General features: G+C 37.4%; 1 protein-coding gene across 1 annotated transcript in view; it reads left to right on the forward strand.

Moving 5' to 3' along the window:
• The window catches only part of XKR4 (XK related 4), an 88,943-nt gene extending 82,276 nt beyond the window's left edge, over nt 1-6,667 (forward strand). Inside the window, exon 3 of the mRNA XM_032223048.1 lies at nt 5,096-6,667. Within this exon, the coding sequence (XP_032078939.1) occupies nt 5,096-6,042 (947 nt within the window). The 3' untranslated portion in view covers nt 6,043-6,667. The remainder of the gene's footprint in view (nt 1-5,095) is intronic.
• Nucleotides 6,668-17,401: the final 10,734 nt, after the last annotated feature.

Below are 17,401 nucleotides of genomic sequence, written 5' to 3' on the forward strand. Positions count from 1 at the left end.
TTCACTTAGGCCTGTTAATAGGATAGCTAGCAAGTTGCTTATTATAGCAAATTTACAACCAAAAGCAAAAAGAGACCAACCCCCCCCCCATTAAATTATGCTGCATTGCCACCTAGTGGATTATGTGTAGCATGAATATATTTTTTTCTGCTTTAATAAATTACATGTAAGTAATATATACCCTTCTCGTTAGCAAAAACAGTCCTTTTCTTAGCAAAATACTCATGCATGTTTTTAGTACTTCACTGTCTGCATGGTTGTTTGAATTTTAAAGAAAAGAAAGAAAGAAAAAACAACAGCAACATTAGTTTAAACTGCTTTGCCATGTCATGTTTTAGTGTATACTTCCAGGATTTTGGGATAATTGTACTTTCCCTTTACTGGGAAAATAGTAATTACTCAGGACTGTGGTGGGATTGGGGATGAGGGAAGAGCAAAAGAAAAATCATAGTTATTTTTGAGGAAACTCACAACCTGACCAACTTTCTTGCTGTCCTACATATTTAATCAGAACTGCCTTGTCATATGGTTTAAACAGAATAATACAATATTTCAACAGAGGTGTTCCTATATTCAGCCTATTTGGCCATAAAATTAATTCAAAAGGAATTAATCTTTCCCTTGAAGTGAGGTTGGTTTGGTCTGGGATCAGTGCTGGGATTCAACCAGTTTGCTTAGTTGTTGTTTAGTTTCTGAGCAGTTTGGTGATCTAGTTGTCATCATTAGGACAGAGAACCAGTTGCTAAATTATTTGACTCTCTGGAATATAATTTTAGGTTTTATGTACTGCACTTTCAGGAGAAAATGGAGAAATTGTAACAGTTTCAAAGATGATGAATAACAATGATCAAAACTAAAAACTTAAGTTCTATGAAGAGAGACGGAAGGATTTTATGTTTTAGCCTTGAGAAAAGCTCACTGGGGGTTTAGGTTTAGGTTTGGTTTTATTAGATTTATATGCCGCCCTTCTCCCAAGGACTCAGGGCAGTATACAACATTAAAAGAAACACATAATACAAAAGTAAAAAAAAATTAAATAGAATAACCCAAACAAACCCAATAAGAATTGACAATAACATTTTTTAAAAGAAAAATTCGAATTAAAATGAACATTGACCAATAATTTATTTTGTTTTGTTCAGGCCAGGCTGGCTTGCTGGAAAAGCCAACTTTTTAGGGCGCATCGGAAGGATCAGATTATACGAAGCTCCGGGGGCAGCTCATTCCAGAGGGAAGGCATTCCCACAGAGAAGGCTCTCCCCCTGGGGGTCGCTAGCCGACACTGTCTGGCCGACGGCACCCTGAGGAGGCCAACTCTGTGGGATCGCACTGGACAATGGGAGGCTACTGGTGGCAGTAGGTGGTCTCGCAGGTATCCTGGGCCTAAGCCATGGAGAACTTTAAAAGTCATAATTAGTACCTTGAATCGCACCCGGAAGACAACTGGCAACCAGTGCAGGCCGCCTAAAAGGGGTGTAACATGAGAGCACTTAGGTGCCCCCATGATAACCTGTGCAGCCACATTCTGGACCAGTTGAAGCCTCCGGGTGCTCTTCAAGGGCAGCCCCATGTAGAGAGCGTTACAGTAGTCCAGGCGAGAAAAGACGAGGGCATGAGTGACTGTGCACAGAGCATCCCGATCCAGGAAGGGGCGCAACTAACATACCAGGCGAACCTGGTAAAAGGCCCCCCTGGTCACAGCCGTCAGGTGTTCTTCCAAACTAAGCCGCGTGTCTAGGAGGACGCCCAGATTACAGGCCCTCTCTGAGGGGGCTAAAATTTCTCCCCCTATCATCAAAGATGGAACAAGATGCACAAATCGGGATGACAGAAACCACAGCCACTCCGTCTTGGAGGGATTGAGCTTGAGCCTGTTCCTCCCCATCCAGATCCGCACAGCCTCCAGGCATCGGGACATCACGTTGAGGGCATCGTTTGGGTGGTTTGGGGTAGAGATGAAAAGTTGGGTACCATCAGCATATTGATGATACCGTATCCCAAAACCACGGATGATCTCACCCAGTGGTTTCATACATATGTTAAACAGGAGGGGTGAGAGAACCGACCCCTGGGGCACCCCACACGTGATGCGCCTCAGGGTCGATCCCTGCCTTCCAGTCAACACAAACTGCGACTGATCCGGCAGGTAGGAGGAGAACCACTATAAAATGGTGCCCCCCACTCCCAACCCCCCGAGTCGTCGCAGTAGGATACCATGGTCGATGGTATCGAAAGCCGCTGAGAGATCTAATAGGACCAGGACAGAGGAGCAGCCCTTGTCCCAGGCTCGCCAGAGATCATCGACCAACGCGACCAATGCCGTCTCTGTGCTGTATCCGGGCCTGAAACCCGACTGAAATGGAAGCTTCATCCAGGGACTGGGGAAGCTGATGTGCTACCGCATTCTCAACAACCTTCGCTACAAAGCAAAGGTTGGAGACCGGACAATAGTTGGCTAAAGAAGCTGGGTCCAGGGAAGGAGGGGCCTCCTTTAAGGCGGTGGGAAAGAACCCCTGTCTCAACGAAGCGTTGGTAATCTCCTGGAGCCAGCCTCGTGTCACCTCCCAGGAAGCCGAGACTAACCGAGAGGGACACGGGTCCAGCACACAAGTGGCAGCACTGAGTCTCCCCATAATCCTGTCCATGCCCTCGGGGGCCACAGGGTCAAACTCATCCCAGATGGTCTCCACAAGATTCATCCCCATTGACTCGCCTGAATCTACAGTCAGAGTCTAAGCCTGTTCAGATCTGAGCGATTTTATCCTGCAGATGCTGAACAAATTCTTCAGCCCTACCCTGCAAGGGGTCTTTCCCAGCTCCTTGGTTAAGTAAGGAGCGGGTCACCCTAAACAAGGCGGCTGGGCAGTTATCTGCAGACCTGATAAGAGCGGAAAAATGTTGCCGTTTTGCCACTTTTATCACCACTAAGTAGGATTTAATATGAATTCTTACTAGTGTTCGATCAGATTCGGACTGGCTGGCCCTCCAACCACTCTCTAGGCATCTTTTCTGGCATTTGGGACTTTTCCTGAATCCCTTGCTCAGAACTCGACCGAAGCCCTAGTGGAAGCCTGGGATAGGGCGGCCACTGGGGCTTTGGATTGTGATGTGGCTTTGCGGCCTCTGACCCGGCGTTTCATCTCCCGGAGCTCCTCGGTAAACCAGGGAGCTATCCAGGATCAACACCGGGTCAGAGGCCGCAAAGGCACAACACGATCCAAAGCCCCAGTGGCCGCCCTATCCCAGGCTTCCACTAGGGCTTCAGTCGAGTTCTGAGCAAGGGATTCAGGAAAAGTCCCAAGCTCCATCAGGAACCTTTCAGGGTCCATCAGGCGCCTGGGGCAGAACCATCTAGTCGGTTCCGCCTCCCTGCGGTGAGGGGTAGCAGTATGGAAGTCAAGCCTGATGAGGAAATGATCTGACCATGACAATGGTTGGATAGAAATATCCCCTAAATCTAGATCATTCATCCACTGCCCAGAGACAAAAATCAATTTGAGCGTGTGTCCCCCATTATGGGTGGGGTCTTGAATTAACTGAGTTAGGTCCATAGCCATCATGGAAGCTATGAACTCCCGAGCTGACTTAGATGTCTCACCAATGGAAGGCAGATTGAAATCCCCCAGGATCGTAAACACTGGGGGTGTTAGAATAATGCTTTCTTCAAATACCTGAAAAGATACTGCAACAAAAAAGATAAGATCTGTTCTTACACATTGCAGAATATGAAATAATACTTATAATAAGGCAGATTTTGACTGAATATTAGAAAAAGCAACAGTAGGAATAGTAGAACCATCAATCCTGAAAAGTGGCAAATATTAAACAGCCATTTATTGGGATGTTCACCTTGAATTCCTGCACTGAGCAGGGAGTTGGACTAAGGTAAAGGTTCCGGATCTAGGAGCGATGATCATTTCCGTTTCTAAGCTGAAGAGCCAGTGCTGTCCGAAGACGTCTCCACAGTCATATGGCTGGCATGACTAATTGCCAAAGGTGCACAGAGCACTGTTACTTTCCCACCAAAGTTGTCCCTATTTTTCAACTTGCATTTTTTACTTGCTTTCGACCTGCTAGGTTGGCAGAAGCTAGAACAAGTAATGGGAGCTCACCCTGTTACACAGCATATGGGATTCGAACCACTGAATTCCCGACCTTCTGATCGACAAGCTCAGGGTCTTAGCCACTGAGCCACAACATCCCTTTTTTCAAATGTTTATTCTGTGTTCAATATATTTTTAGTAAATACATATATCAGTCTGTTATTATTTTCATTTTCTAATTCTTAACCAAATATTAAGTATATTGTCCGCAATTGCTAGGACATTGGATTTGAATTTATAAGATAAAGCAGTATTCACTTTCAGAAGTAGGCATTTCTTATTTTTTTTAAAAACCTGAATCTGTTTCCTCTCACAAATGAGGAATATGGATTGAATCTAATAACACCATCATAATAAAGTAGGCCATCAGAATTGAGAATTTAGCTAAATTTATGCCCATTCTGAAATAATAATGTTTCAAACAAATGTTCACCTTAATCTTCAGATGTTTTTCCATAAAATGTCCTAGTTCTCCCATCTCTTCACCTGTTGAAGAGTAGCACATAGTGCATCTTTAATTGAATTATGAGTCTCTGGGGATTGAGTGTCTCTCTCTCTCCCTCTCTCTCTCTCTCTCTCTCTCTCTCTCTCTCTCTCTCTCTCTCTCTGTGTGTGTGTGTGTGTGTGTGTGTTTCAAGCTGTTATGTAATGTTGTCTTATCTTATTGCTGATAAACAGTTTCTGCCTGTAGGATAATTTTTGTCTTGTCAGCTTTAATGAGTTCATTACACTTATGTTTGTTAAATAAACATTTTCAGTAGTTAAAAGTTCCCCTGCATCTTTAGATGCCTGATACAAAACGTCATTTATTAGATTGCAATCTTCCTGCATAATTCTTTGTTTGATGAGTCCACTGGAAGAAAACATACACGGGATTGCACATAATGTGGCCTTTCTAGAAGAAGTGTAATGAGATTATACTTTTTTTTCCCCAAAAGTGTCCATCTTTATTAATGACATGTCCTGTATTTTATGCCTTTCCTTTCCTTTAGGTCTTACTGCAGCAGCATCTCTAGTATCTTTGGCATGGGCACTGGCTTCATATCAAAAAGCTCTTCGGGACTCCCGGGATGACAAGAAACGTATCAGCTACATGGCTGTAATTATTCAATTCTGCTGGCATTTTTTCACAATCGCAGCCAGAGTGATTACTTTTGCTCTCTTTGCCTCCGTTTTTCAACTATACTTTGGGATCTTCATAGTCCTTCATTGGTGTATCATGACTTTTTGGATTGTCCATTGTGAAACAGAATTCTGCATTACAAAATGGGAAGAGATTGTGTTTGACATGGTTGTTGGAATAATTTATATCTTTAGTTGGTTCAACGTCAAGGAGGGAAGGACACGTTGTAGGCTTTTCATTTATTATTTTGTGATCCTTTTGGAAAACACTGCTTTGAGTGCTCTTTGGTATCTGTACAAGGCTCCGATGATTTCTGATGCATTTGCCATACCGGCACTATGCGTGGTGTTCAGCAGCTTTTTAACTGGCATTGTTTTTATGCTGATGTACTATGCCTTCTTTCATCCTAATGGACCACGATTTGGGCAATCACCAAGCTGTGCTTGTGAGGATACTGTAGCTACCTTCACGCTTCCTGCAGAAGTAGCATCAAGTACTTTAAGGTCTATTTCTAATAATCGGAGCGTCACAAGTGACCGGGATCAGAAATTTGCTGAGAGAGATGGGTGTGTACCTGTCTTTCAAGTGAGACCAACTGCACCTTCAACCCCTTCATCCCGACCACCAAGGATTGAAGAATCTGTCATTAAAATTGATTTGTTCAGGAATAGGTATCCAGCATGGGAAAGACATGTATTGGACAGGAGCCTCAGAAAGGCCATTTTAGCTTTTGAATGTTCTCCTGCTCCCCCACGACTACAGTATAAAGATGACGCCCTTATACAGGAGCGATTGGAATATGAAACAACACTATAAATACAGTGAATAAAGAAAACTGAGTGCAACGGCTATGATGCATCCAAATAAAGGGGTAATAATAGGGCCGTGGCAATAACCTAATTTCATTCTACTGCAGATCAGGAAGCTATAGCAGTGTCCTTAGTCTGACTACCATCATGATTATCATTTGATCCACTGTACCGCAGTCTATCTCAGTAAGCCTAAAAGAAGCAGCATTCAAAAACCTCAAAAGAATCATTATTTTTGACTGAGAAATAGACTTACTTCGATTATTCTGATTTTAAAGTGCATTATACGGAATTTAAAAATAAGGCAGGAAGGGTTGAATGACTGACATCCAACACACTAGTGAGTGGGGTTTTCTTTTCTTTTCTTTCCTTTTTAAATAAATCCCTACATATATTTTTAAGCTTAGTATGTTTGCATACTTATTGAATGAAACAAAGCAGCAGTTTAGAAAAAATTGTCAGAACTAAATTCATACAAAGGCGATATTACTGTTATATGAATTCTAGTTTCTATAAAAGAAATTAATTATCTTGCATAGGTAAATCATGAAACATTTTCAAATGAGTGACATTGCACAAGGCATTAATAATTTTTCTCTACAATTTATAATCAAAGAAACTATTCATTTTTATTTTATTAAATTTTATTTCCTTTTTTTAAACAAAACCAATATTTTATGTACAACTTCAGGGTACTTTTTAACAGTAATTCTATGCAGATGATTCCCTCTTCCCTCCGCAAGTTTCAAAAAGAATTGAGAGTTTAAATGATTATTAAAAATGTAAATTAAATGATAATCATGATTAAATTTCAATTGCAAAGACAAAAACAAAAGAAAAGGGAGAGAGAAAGATGGAAAAATACCAAAAAGGTATATAACCCATATCCTGTGAAGAGTACATTCAGAAGAGCAGTAAAAGAAAATAGGTGTTTTAATCTACTACATATGAATAAAGCATCACAGAATGCTATAACCTTTTTGTGCCAAATAGTGTGTAATTACAAAATTAATATATTATAGTTTGAAGAAGAGATAATGTGTGACATGTCCTAAAGAAGTTGGAAAGAATACATTGTACTTTCTACAATTACAGTCAATTGTGTTTAAGCAAAAAATATTCCCTGGTTTGTAAGCATATAAACTACAGTATATACTTTATAAATACTGTAATCTACAGTAATCTATTTTATGCACAAGATTTTCTTGAAGGGGGTAGAACTTCTTTCATTGTACTTGGTCGTGTTTCAGTTTCACAAAATTGTGTTTCAGTGAGCCTTGGATTTAATACTACCCCACATCTTGTCATCTGACACCTTATTTAATGACATCAAAAATATCCATTTCTATTCTACATGAAGTGCCAATTTAACTTGCTATGTTAAGGTTAATTAAAACAAATGATTTTCATGTGTAGCTTAAATGTTTTTCCAGCTACTCATATTTCTGATTAATAGCATGAAATTTTGATTAGACAAGGAGTGTCAAATTTGCATTACGTTTTCACCATGTGATGTATCGTAATTTTCCCCTTTGCTAAAACAGGTGGGTGTTGTCAGCATGAGATGCATCCAGCCGGCGGGCCGTGAGTTTGACACCCCTAGAACAAAATAAAATTAATCTAAATTTCATTTTAGGTATAATTTTTGTTTTTAAACAAGTTAAAAGTAGCACAAGCTAATAAAAAGTAAGGAAGAAAATAGAAAAAACAGAAGCAAAGAAAAGCAAGAGTGGAATGAAAAATGCACCCCAAAATAATCTAAAATTTCAGTATTTCCTTTACAGCTACATCAAAGGAAGAAGGGAAATGCATAAATCCAAAGTTTACTGTGGCTCACTTTTGTACAGCTAAACTACACTTTAGCCTTATATCCAAACCAGCTAACTGTCAAAAATTAGTTTTGCAAATAGGTATCTGGGCATGATTCCAAGAAGTATCTTTTCTTACGTTAAAAGTATCCTTGATGGTGCTTTTGGTTGCATTAAAAGTGCAAGTCAAAATTTGATAGTATTTTTTTTAACAAAAATTGGTGCAAACTGGAATAACTCATGGATTATGTCAATATTTTTGTAAAGCAAAAACTCAGTACAAAAGTTGTTACTTTTTATAGGCAGAATCTTTTCACTTGTAACTCATTCTCTTTATTATCTTAGTTTAAAAATTAATTCATATTATATCTGCTAGTCCTTTGTAAATTAATATAACTGCATAATCTTGATGCTACATTAGTTTGTTTCACAATATCATGCAATATGAAAATGTCCACTGCTACCTTTCAAAACAGTGAAAACTTCAGATGAGTGCTTCAGATTTAGTGCAGTGGGTGCTTCATAAGGAATTCTGATGAACTCTAAACTATGAAATCAGCATTTTCCAATCCAGAATTCTCCAATGTTCTTGGGAACACAATTTGCAGAATGTGAAGCCACAACATTGGAGAATTGTAGGTTGGAAAAAGCCAATTTGTAATTAGATTTAGCCTGAAATTTTGCAGCTTCATAGTGAGATTATAGTTTGCTTGTTTCTACTTCAGTTAATCTCCAGATAATGGCAAGCAAAAAGTGAGATGGTTCATTGTGTTATTCTTTAGCAAAGGCATAATCATCCATTGCAAATATCAGCAAGTTGTTTATTAATATAAGCAGTTGCAATAAGCAGGTATGTGAAGCAGTTTTTTGTACAATTGTATTGACAGAAAGCAACTTCACCTCTAAAAAATAGCTCTACGTAAATGTGCATGTCCTTCAGCAGTCTCCTTTGCAATTGAAAATGTCCTACTTCAATTCAATCAACACTTTAAGTTAATGTTGAATTTGCACTACTTCAAGCCAGGATGCATTGTATTGGCAAAAGTTATCTTGTTATTTCAATAGGCTTATGAGTTGAAATTGTGAGATCAATATGCTTTCAATACAAACTCAACATGGATGGGTGGGCAATACTGGTCCATTACTAATTTCAAGCAGCCCTCAGTCTGATTTCAAAAATTGAAAAATCTGACAAGAATGGTCCATCCTCTTCCTGAAAACTTGCTGCCTACGGTGAAAGAGAGGCAGGTGTAGGGCATCCTATTGTGCTTGTGCAAAACAGAGAAAGGAGGGGAAAATATGAAATAAGGTGAATGTGTCATCTCACACTCCTACCTGCCCCTCACATCCATTGTTTCAGCTTTACCAAAGTTCTCCCAAGAAATTTTTGCTGAAGGAGAACAGCCTTTAACTGCACAAAGTTCACCTCATCTGTATGTGCTGCATGAATTTCAGCAAAGCTTCTCTCCATCAACCGCCTTGCATTTATGGTTCTTTTCATAGCATGTCTTTTGCATAATATTACGTCTGCCATTATATTGTGTGGAACAAGATACAGTATAAAAGAGGAGGAGGATTGAGTTTTGCAAAGTTTGTTCAAAAGTGATTGACAACATCATGTTTGAATAGAAAGGTCTGAACAAAAGCAGGATGCTTATTTCTCATTGGTTTTTTTTTTTAAATAGTAAATAATATGAATATTTTTTGGAATTTGTGAGGACTACCATGTCTTAAGATTGAACTAATGGGTCCTGCATATATTTGCATGTTTTAGTAATAGCTATATTATGAAAGATAATTTATCAGTTCAGAGATATAATTCATTAGTATGTTATTTTTTCACTATGGTGATTTGGACAATTTTCAGAAATCCATGAACACAATCTCTTTCTTCTTTTCTTTAGCTAAAAAGGAGCCTTTATATTCACGGAATGGCCCTTCTTGATGTACCGCAATGTTTAATTGTTTCTGTCTTGATATGGCTGGAGTTGCATTCATGATTTTTTGCTTCTAATATATATAGATATATATATATTATAGTATGTAATATATATTACATACATACATACATACATACATACATATATGATTTTACAAATACACACAAATGTGTGTAGCACAAATACAACATATATATATATATATATATATATATATATATATATATATATATATATATATATATATATATATATATATATATAGTGTAATACTTTTCTCTTGAAAACAGGATTCAATTTTTCTGCTTCAGTGTTATGATGATGTGTAATTATTTTACATGATGTCCTTGAACTTATTTCATTGGTGTAATTTTACAGAAATAATTTTGTTATTTTACCATATTCATGTTTCCCATTTTATTTCAAGGGAACCAATGGCAATATAAACTTTTATAAAACTAATGCTGGTGCATTCTAGGCAACCATTTAACATACTGTATAAGGCTCAGCCAATGCCATCCTGCTACCTACACCTCCTTCTTTTCCATTGATAAGTAAGAAAAGAAAAATGACCGAATCCTTTCTCATTACCTATCCTTAGATGCAAAAAGTGAAACTTTTAATTCACATACAATTTGTTACAGCTTTTTTTCCATTCCCAAAGTGGACTAAACTTTGGGCTAGTGGATTTTAAAGAGGCAAAATTAGTACTTGCTTCCACCCCTTCCTCCAAGAAATCTCATTTTGCATCCTGGCCTAACCCACTTTTGGAGAGTAGTTCTCAATAGCTATGTAAACACCAGACAGACCCACAAGTCAAAGGATGGTGCATAACTCCAATATGCCTTCCTGGCTGCTGCCATGTTGACATACAGTGATCCTGTTTGTATAACCTATTTAACTAGATTGGGACAGGGTGTGAACATTTTGCATGAAGGCAACCTTGGGATGCTTTTTTTCTTCTGACAATGCTAGAATGGTTTGGTGCTAAGTTAACTTTCCCCAGTTTGCTACGTCATATGAACAAGTATAAGGTGATGAATAGAAATGTAACCCTTTATTTTTGTCTTAGAAAGGTAATCATTAAATGGTATCATCTAATTAGAGCTTCAGAAAAACATCTTCTTTTCATTCATTCTACTATTCATATTTGATAAAGTAAGTACACAAAATGGCAAGTTGTCTAAATTTCCCTTCAACTGCATCAGCAATAGTTGTGATCTCACTTCACCAATTATTTTTGTTTCGGTTATTTTTCAATCTCAACTATTTCTAAAAAATAAATAAAATTAAAAGTTTCTTACTATATTTGCAAAAGATGGGAAACCAGACATTATTTGACCATGGAATTTGTATTACTTAGTATAACAAGTTGTACAACAGACAAATGACTGCATCAATGTGGTTTTGCTCAAATATTTGATTTTGTCAGAAATGCTTCCTCCAAACCAAGCCAGTTCAGTTTCAAGTTTGCTTCCTCAGCCCCATTTCTTGTCTTTAACACATCTACCTCTGGCTCCATTGACACAGTAAAAACCTCACTCCTAGTCTTGAAGATAGCATTATTGCCTGAAATACTTTGATAAAGGTAGTTGCATTATCTGCTCTGCCATCTTCAGAAATGCTGCTCTTTTCCATCTTCGGTTGCTATGTGAGAGGATAACAGACAGTAGTAAACCTTTAACTTCTTTACATACAGTACATGGAGAACCAACAAACCACATTTTCTTCCCAACAGTGATGGTGACCTCTGTTTCCAGGATTTCCACAGCAGGTTTCCAGAGTATGTAAAAATCGTAACTTTTTTGTCATTTACCATAGACTGCAGCTTTCCATGAAGTTGCTTAGATATTAGTTCCCCTTACCACAAGCTTCTAGTTAAAACACATTAAGAATCATAATCTAGTTGTGTTTTCTTCATGGGCTCAGTTATTGTGACAATAAAACTGAAGGGCTAGAGGTTCCTAAAGCAAAAGTAGTTTATAGGTTTAATGAAAAACAAAACAAATGAATGATAAAGTTTGTATGACTGCTTCCATTACCTTCCTGGATCCTCTAATACAAATAGTCTCACTATTAGGATACACATTCTCTGCATGGCCACAGTGATAGAGCTGCTTTCAGCAGGTAGAAGCTATGATTTTGCAGTGTGAATGTGTAAGGAGAGTATCTTTGCTACTCAGAATTGATGGGATGCATGGCACTGTTGTTGCTTTTTAATGGCTTATATATGTTGGCATTCCTAACAGTCAAGGGCTAATATGAGAGGAGACATAGCAGAATCCTCGAAGACAAGAGCTGAAGCTGACCACCAGCAAGCCCAGAATATAGAATGGAAGAAATTAAGGGAAATTCAATAAGATGGAAAATGAACTGAAAGTGAATGGGGCTTTGGTTTTTTTTGTTTCAACAGGAAAAACTGAATCCATTTTTTTCTGGAAAAAACCTCTTTATCCTTGTTGTGTAGTACTCCCCTTATTTGTCCTAGTGGGTCTATTGAGTGAAATGGATAGAAAAATTTCAAAATACCTTGAAAACAGTTTGTTCCACATCTGAAGATTAATATTTATGTCTATTACATACACATTTTTTTCTGGAAAGTATGTGGGAATTTCTGCCAAAGCTCTACTAAATGGGCATTATCTTGTAATTGCTGGTACAAATAGAGGTGTCATTTTGAGATGTTACCACTATTCTATTACTATGTTTTTGTTACCTTATATTAAAATGTCTGATGTGATGCCTTCCAGATACATTGAATTCCAGCCTCAAGAATTTCAGTCAGTATGATCACTGTTCCCATTAGCTGTGAATTCTGTAACCAAGATAGAACCTGAAAGGGCATAATGCATTTTGCTGTTATAAAATATATGTAAAAACATCTGTATGGACCACAACATCTTTGTATTAAAAATCAGATTGTTCTTTTTCCATTTTTGTTTCTCGGAGAAAGATATTCTATATTGGTATGGGATGACTCTAATATAAAGACTACACTAATAAAGGTTTGCATCATCTAAGAAACACGAAAAATTGACAAGACCCAGATGGAATCTTAAAAACATTTGAGATGCAGAAAACAGATGGGTCTTAAAATATTAATTTTGCTTATTTGTGAAATTCTAATAATGTAAAGCCATTTTATTGTTGATCAACTACATTTCCAAAAGTTCAAAACTTATACCACTGTTTGTCTGACTATGTTTAACATCTGTTGGGTTTTTTTTTTTTACAGTAGACTACCTCAGCAAGCTTTAATTTTCATGCTTTTTGCAATTTACAATATTTGGAAAACAAAATATTTTTCAAAATTATACCAATTAGTATTTAGAAAGAATAATCTGGGTGAGGAAAAAGACCCACCTAGATCATTAAGGAATACGGAACACACTTCCTCATCGTGAAGCATTTATGATGATGTTTTCAGGCAGACTGGCTTCTGTATTTATTTTATATCTTTTGTAAAGAAAGAAAATACTGGTTGCATCTAATTGTTTGGTCTGAAGTGGAAACTTGAGCAAAGTTCAAAATCATACCAACCTTCATCCACTTGGTGGCAGAAGCATACAGCTTTTCTCCCTTAAAACAAAAACAAAAACAGGAATATGCTGGTATCAGAACTCACTGTGTCCTCCATCTGGATTACTAGATTTTGATGTTCGGCTCAGTATACATATAGCTGATTTAGGAGTGTGAGTCTATGACATGCAGTTCAAATATCAAGGAACCAACTCATATAAGCTGCTTGTATATGCTTACTTTGTCTTAAGAGTTGTATTTTTCCTATTCATAAATTAAGAGTTTCCCCTCACTTTGTTTATCCTGTATCAGTAATCTACTTATAAGAAATACCAGGAAAAAAGTAATGAAAAGTTACCCTTTGCAGACTAGAAAATGGCCAATAATTTCTCAGCTCAGTTGCATTTTGAGCAGATTGTGCTAATTGTAATTGTGCTTTTACTCAATAGTTCCATTCTCAGATCATCTTTATGTTTATGGGAACCATGTAGATATATTTCTCTCAAGCACAGTGACTTGAGTTGAATAATATTCATGACAGTTATTGTGCTATGACCTGTAAACATTGTACAAATGTACTTGGTATTTCGTTTGAAATGAAGACTCAAATAGATAATGGAACAGAAATCCTTCCTGTAAATACCTATATTCAGACTCCATGTATACAAACATTCCTTTTGAGTCCTGATTGTGAAGAGTGTCTTGATTGGCTAGAGACCATTGCCTTGCACTGACAGTGGTTAAATGTGCTATAGTAAAGAACACAGTGTGTGAAGTATTTGGTGTACTACAGTACCATAGTTCTTTTGGTCTGTTAAGTAAGTTACAATTTGTGCTGAAATGAAATTCAAAGTAGTGCTTCATACTTAAACATTTCTTTGAATACAACTTGGTTTTTCTTGTAAAACTTTAAAAGAAAACTTGAAAAATTTTATATATTTGGATTTTGTAGATTTTTTTTATTTTATTGCAACAAGAAGTACCAAATCATTAAATAAAGTACACTGTGGTCATTTTACTGACACTGTGGAGTCTTTTTACCACACAATGTTGGCCCAGCCCAAGCTGGGTGGTTCATTTCACCTGGTGCGAGTTAACCAATAATCACACAAAGGTGGATGGGAACATATAAAAATGTTTATTTCAGTGCAGAGGTAAAGAAGTCAGCTTTGGGGTTAAAGTCTCAAGACAAGCATTCCCTATGTTTCCTCACAACATTTATGTATACATCTTAAAGATAGCATCAGCAGTTTTGATTGAGGAATACATTTTCCTCACCAAACACTATGTTCTGACCAAGGCCTCCTTAGAAAGCAAGAAGCAAAATCTTGGTTCTGACAAAACCTCTTTTATTTACACGACTCTGAATTCCTTTCATTCTCAGTCAGCAAGGCTTTAGCTGACAGACGAATATTTATCCACACGCACCTTATCTAGTTTAGCGTGCTGCCAGATACCTAGTTTCCAAACACAGGGCAAAGCAATACCTGGCACCGAGTTTCTTATAATCAGAAACAGAATTTTCTGGACTGAATGAACGAATTGTTTCCTGCAAAAGCCCACTCCCCATTCATTCCTCTGGGAGGGGCCAATCACCTCCAAGATGTGGCTTTACTTTTAAGTCGACCCTGCTTTCTTAGTTGTTCTTGTCTTCCGCCAGCTCTGCGCATGCGCACACTGGGAACAGGCTCCAGCTGTTCCTCTACCTCACTGCTGTCTAACTCCCTCTCTGCCTTCGAAGCAGAGCCCATGTCTGAGTTTTCCTCAACCTCCAGGACTGTTTCCAACCTAACTGTCCAACTCTGCTGCCAACTCTGCTGGCCCCGGCGGACTACAACATACTTTTGGTGAGCAGCTTTTCCTAGCTCCTAAGAGTGGCAACTAGGTAACACTTTTCTTTCTAGGAACTTCGAACAGCCTCTTGTGGTGCCTCATTTTAATTAAATATGCAATAATAAATATGGTCTATGTATTTGATAACCAAGGACCTGTATATGACTGCAATATTTACAGTACTGTGCATATTGTAAGTAGCTATTTTGATCTTTAGGTCATTCCACACTAGGGCCATCCTCATAGCATTGTTCCTCTTGGGGTCCATGAGACTCTTCCAAGCAAAGTTCTGGCTGCAAGCTTTGGAGCCCTCATTTTTTATTGGCTTTAGGGCCAGTTTTTTGCCAAAGGAATTCTTCAAAATAAAGACGATGAAATGCATGTTTCCCATTGTTACAATCTGTGAAAGAATATCTTTTTTTAAAAAATGGATTAAAAAGTACGGCAGACTTAATTGCGCCCTGAGCTACCATTTGGTAATTCGACTTCTAAGCTGTAACATTCCAATAACATACATTTTACTGTTATTTTGTTGGCATTGAGATACATTGTTCTTTGAGGTGTCAGTGTGCCAAAGCTGTGCTTACATTTACATCATAGTCATGAGAAAAGTTAAACTAATAAACGATGCTGCCTGTTCTCATGTTCATGATAAAATAATAAAATAATGTTCTTAGAAGGTTTGCAGCAAGGTTTAGTCTAAACCTACTGTTCTGATTCAGTCATGTGTCACATGAAAACAAGTTAGAGGGTTTTATAAAAACCTCTCTGTTATTAGTTCTTGTTATTTATCTAGAAATTCACAATACAAAGCAAATGCAGATTACAACATTAAGTGTTTATTTTCTGAATTGAAATCTTTAGAGCCTCACACATTCACAGATCCCATTCAAAGTATACCTGTCTAGGCTAGAATCAAAGTGAGAAGCCCCCTGTGCATGGTACTTTTTTCTGTGTGGTGATTCTGATATATTTCCCATCATTTTTGTAAGTCCTGGCAAGGTTTAGTTAGTCCTGGTTTCCACTGAAGTATCATTGCTGAAGTATCCCCGGTTTAGCTAGTTTCCACTGAAGTATCTAACAATTAGAACACTGAAGGAGCAATGTCTTCCAGAGGCTATAAGGCAACTCTTTCAAAGTTTTATCAACACACACAAAAACTTATCCTCAAACAGACAGAGAGACAACTGGAAAAAACTTTTAAAGCAGCCACTTGAGGTTTCCAGAAAATGTGACTTTTTAATGTCTTTAATTTTAGAAATGATACCTCATTAAATCAAGCATCTACAAAAAGAACACTTTTGAAGGCTCTCCAAGCCCTGGGATTGAATACTACTGAAAACATATAATTCTGTGTATTATTGTTTCTTTGTTTATTTCATTTATCATCCATCTCCTTTCAAGTGACTCTGCCCTCTGCTAAATGGCAAGGCATTCTGAAACTCCAGCCTCCACTGAGTCTTTAGGATCAAACTGTTCTTAGAACATTAATTCTGTATTAAACCATATTGCTTGATTTAAAAAATCCCAAGTTATTAATCTATGAAAGGTGATCAGTTAATTTTAGATTTAATATAGTTTCATACTCTCTCCTATATGTTCACCGAAAAAAGTGTTCATGATCAAAGACAAACATTAACCTGGCAAAAAAATAAAATCAAATTGTAGATAGGATGGGATCTATCACTTCCAGTCCATTTGAAAGTTTCTTGGGGTTCTAAAACTAATGTGACTGGAGACCTTAGGGAGCCTTTTTTATAATGCTTCCAATATCACTGAATTTTCCCTAATCTAATGATGTGTAATTTTCCATGTCACTTGTATTTTTTGTGTGTGCAAAAATGTCCATATAAATGATTAAAGAAAGAACCAACTTAGAACCAAGGACAAATTTCCTGATAGGGAGAACAAGTAATCTGTGGAATAACCTACATTTAGAAATTATGTGTGTTCCATCATTGGAGGTTTTCAGAAAGAAACCAGACAGTCATTTGTTTAAAATGGTAAAGATTTTCCTTTTCAGAAGGAAATTGGACTTGAACTGTAAGTTCCTTTCCAATCCTATTATGATATGTTCTATGTTCTATAACATTTTGAATAGCATTTGACTGCTTAGTGTCACGATCCTGCTGTTAATAACATATCTAGAAAGATCTTTATGTTATATAAAACGTCTTAGAAAACTTTTGGGTTTATATGACTGAACTGTAAAATATACTATAGTTTTGGTTTTTACTTTATAATGAACTCATTAATTTATATGTTA

This window comes from Thamnophis elegans, chromosome 8, assembly GCF_009769535.1.
Source record: "Thamnophis elegans isolate rThaEle1 chromosome 8, rThaEle1.pri, whole genome shotgun sequence".
NCBI lineage: Eukaryota > Metazoa > Chordata > Lepidosauria > Squamata > Colubridae > Thamnophis > Thamnophis elegans.